This window comes from Nannospalax galili, unplaced genomic scaffold, assembly GCF_000622305.1.
Source record: "Nannospalax galili isolate Female #2095 unplaced genomic scaffold, S.galili_v1.0 scaffold858, whole genome shotgun sequence".
Lineage (NCBI taxonomy): Eukaryota > Metazoa > Chordata > Mammalia > Rodentia > Spalacidae > Nannospalax > Nannospalax galili.
This window is the reverse complement of record NW_008341877.1, coordinates 18,962-21,021: the sequence shown is the minus strand read 5'-3', so window position 1 is coordinate 21,021 and position 2,060 is coordinate 18,962. Positions and strand designations below refer to the sequence as shown.

The 2,060-nt window shown below is 37.3% G+C and overlaps 1 protein-coding gene across 1 annotated transcript in view; it reads right to left on the bottom strand.

The window, feature by feature from the left end:
• Positions 1-1,711: 1,711 nt before the first annotated feature.
• The window catches only part of Tmc1 (transmembrane channel like 1), a 15,419-nt gene continuing 15,070 nt past the window's right edge, over positions 1,712-2,060 (bottom strand). Inside the window, exon 4 of the mRNA XM_029565618.1 lies at positions 1,712-1,813. Coding sequence (XP_029421478.1) covers positions 1,712-1,813 — 102 coding nt within the window. The remainder of the gene's footprint in view (positions 1,814-2,060) is intronic.

Below are 2,060 nucleotides of genomic sequence, written 5' to 3'. Positions count from 1 at the left end.
GCAGTGGAATATATCTAAGTGCTTTCAAAAGTCCATGGTCATCTTTAATGTATGGAAAGATTGAAATTTGTTATAACAGGTCTGATGTTTACAAAGCTTAAATAGATTCTAAAAGTGCATTATATTTAGGCGATGAAGGCCTTTAGAAACACCTTGTCTTCTCTTCCATCCTTTTGAAATATATCAAAAGCAAGAGATAGCATTTATTCTAAATTTGGAAACACAATGAACGAATCCTCTGTATCACCACACAGTGCAAAAACGACTCAAGTAGAAACACTATCTTTATTTACTTATCTACATTAGAATCTAATGATAATAAAATCCTGTCAGCAAATAATCCATTTCTTGCTTCATGGTAACATTTTCCATGCATCTAACAGAAGTTTTTGTTTCTTAATACAACTTCCTATAAATAAAATTGATTCAATTTAATTAACAAGCAGTATGCAGTGCCTACCTGTGCACAGCACTATACCAGGCATATGAAGCATGAAAAGATATGATCCCTGTTCATATAGAGCTACAATCAAGATAGGAGATGATCCATTCATACAAGAAAAAAATCAATAGCCACGACAAATCACAGAAAATCAATACAAATACTATGTCAAATTAAAGACATTGAGTCTAAGGAATCCCATCAGAGGGATGGCATGATTGGGAATGGACAATAATCTAGACAAGGTGAGCGTAGGAAATAAGTCTAGAATTGTCAGGGGGCAGTGTGACATTCTGTGACCAGTAGAAGAGAAGGAGATTAAAGAGAAGGAGAAATTCCACGGGAACAAAACACAGCACGTTAATGGCAAGGAATGACAGGCGTTCTGGAGAGGGACCACTGTGGGTGAGGCGGTGCATCTGCAGTCACAGACAAGACTAGCAAAGTACTGAGTGCTATATTCAGTGAACTCAAACTTCAGATAAACAATAATGCTTAAACACATATAAAACTAAAGCTCCCCCTAAAAATGTTTTCCTAATCTCGCCCCACTCCAAAAAAAGCCAAAGAATAACTATAGCCCATGAGACTCTAAACTTGGGGAATATGATCATTGGAGGTTAAATGCACAGACTCTAGTTGGACAACAGTCATTTTTGGTGTCTTACTACTTTTTTTAACTTAGAAAGATCCAGTTTGACTAAGAACCACATACTTCCTCATGATTAGAGACTTAAGCCAATACTGATGAGGCTTCAAAATCACTGAGGACTTTTCTTCTTAAAAAGCCTAATTCTTTTCATACTTAATCCAGCTGCAAACACAAAGGTCTTAGGCATAGGTGAGGTGCAGGTCTCATGGGTAGACCAACACAAAAAAGGGGAAATCAGATTAAAAGAGTGAGTCAGTGAATGATCACAATAAGTACTTCATGCACATAATTCCAAAATACCAGAGTATTCCTACACCCAATTTAAGAAAACTAAGTCTGAACAAATGTGTAAAATGAAAGTCCATAAGAGGATTTACTGACTTTTAAAAAAGTTGACCTATCAATTATACCCCGTAACCTGTATTGCCCATGTTAAACTCAATTTGTTTGAGAAAATGTCAGGGAAATAAGAAAGCGCCAGTGCTGAAGCAAGTCCTTCCTTTGGAATACAGACAAATTCTTCTTGCTCAAGGATTGATGATCCCTTCATGAACTACGGTGATCGTGACCTTTGGAATCCATCCGTGGTAGAACACAGGAAGGTCTCCAGGGCTTGTTCACTGGCCTTTCACACGGCTCCTTATATTAAACAGGAAGGTGAAGAGTACTTCTGTGCCCCCAGGAAATTTGTGGAAGTTACTGGCCACCAGCAGCTGCTGCTGTTTGAAACAGGAGGGAGAAATGAAGAAGAGCCCCATGAAAATTTAGTTTTCAATGCACTTAGTGGTTCTAAACAAGGCAGCCTGAAATCTGTATCTTCCAAATGCGTTCCACTTCACTACAGTGTTTAGCTTTTATGAAGTTCTCACAAATTCTAAAGAAAAGAGAATGAAAGTTATACCTATTTGGAACATAATTACAGTTTATGTAATGAGTATAGAAACCCATTGCTTTCAGATTTTTCAG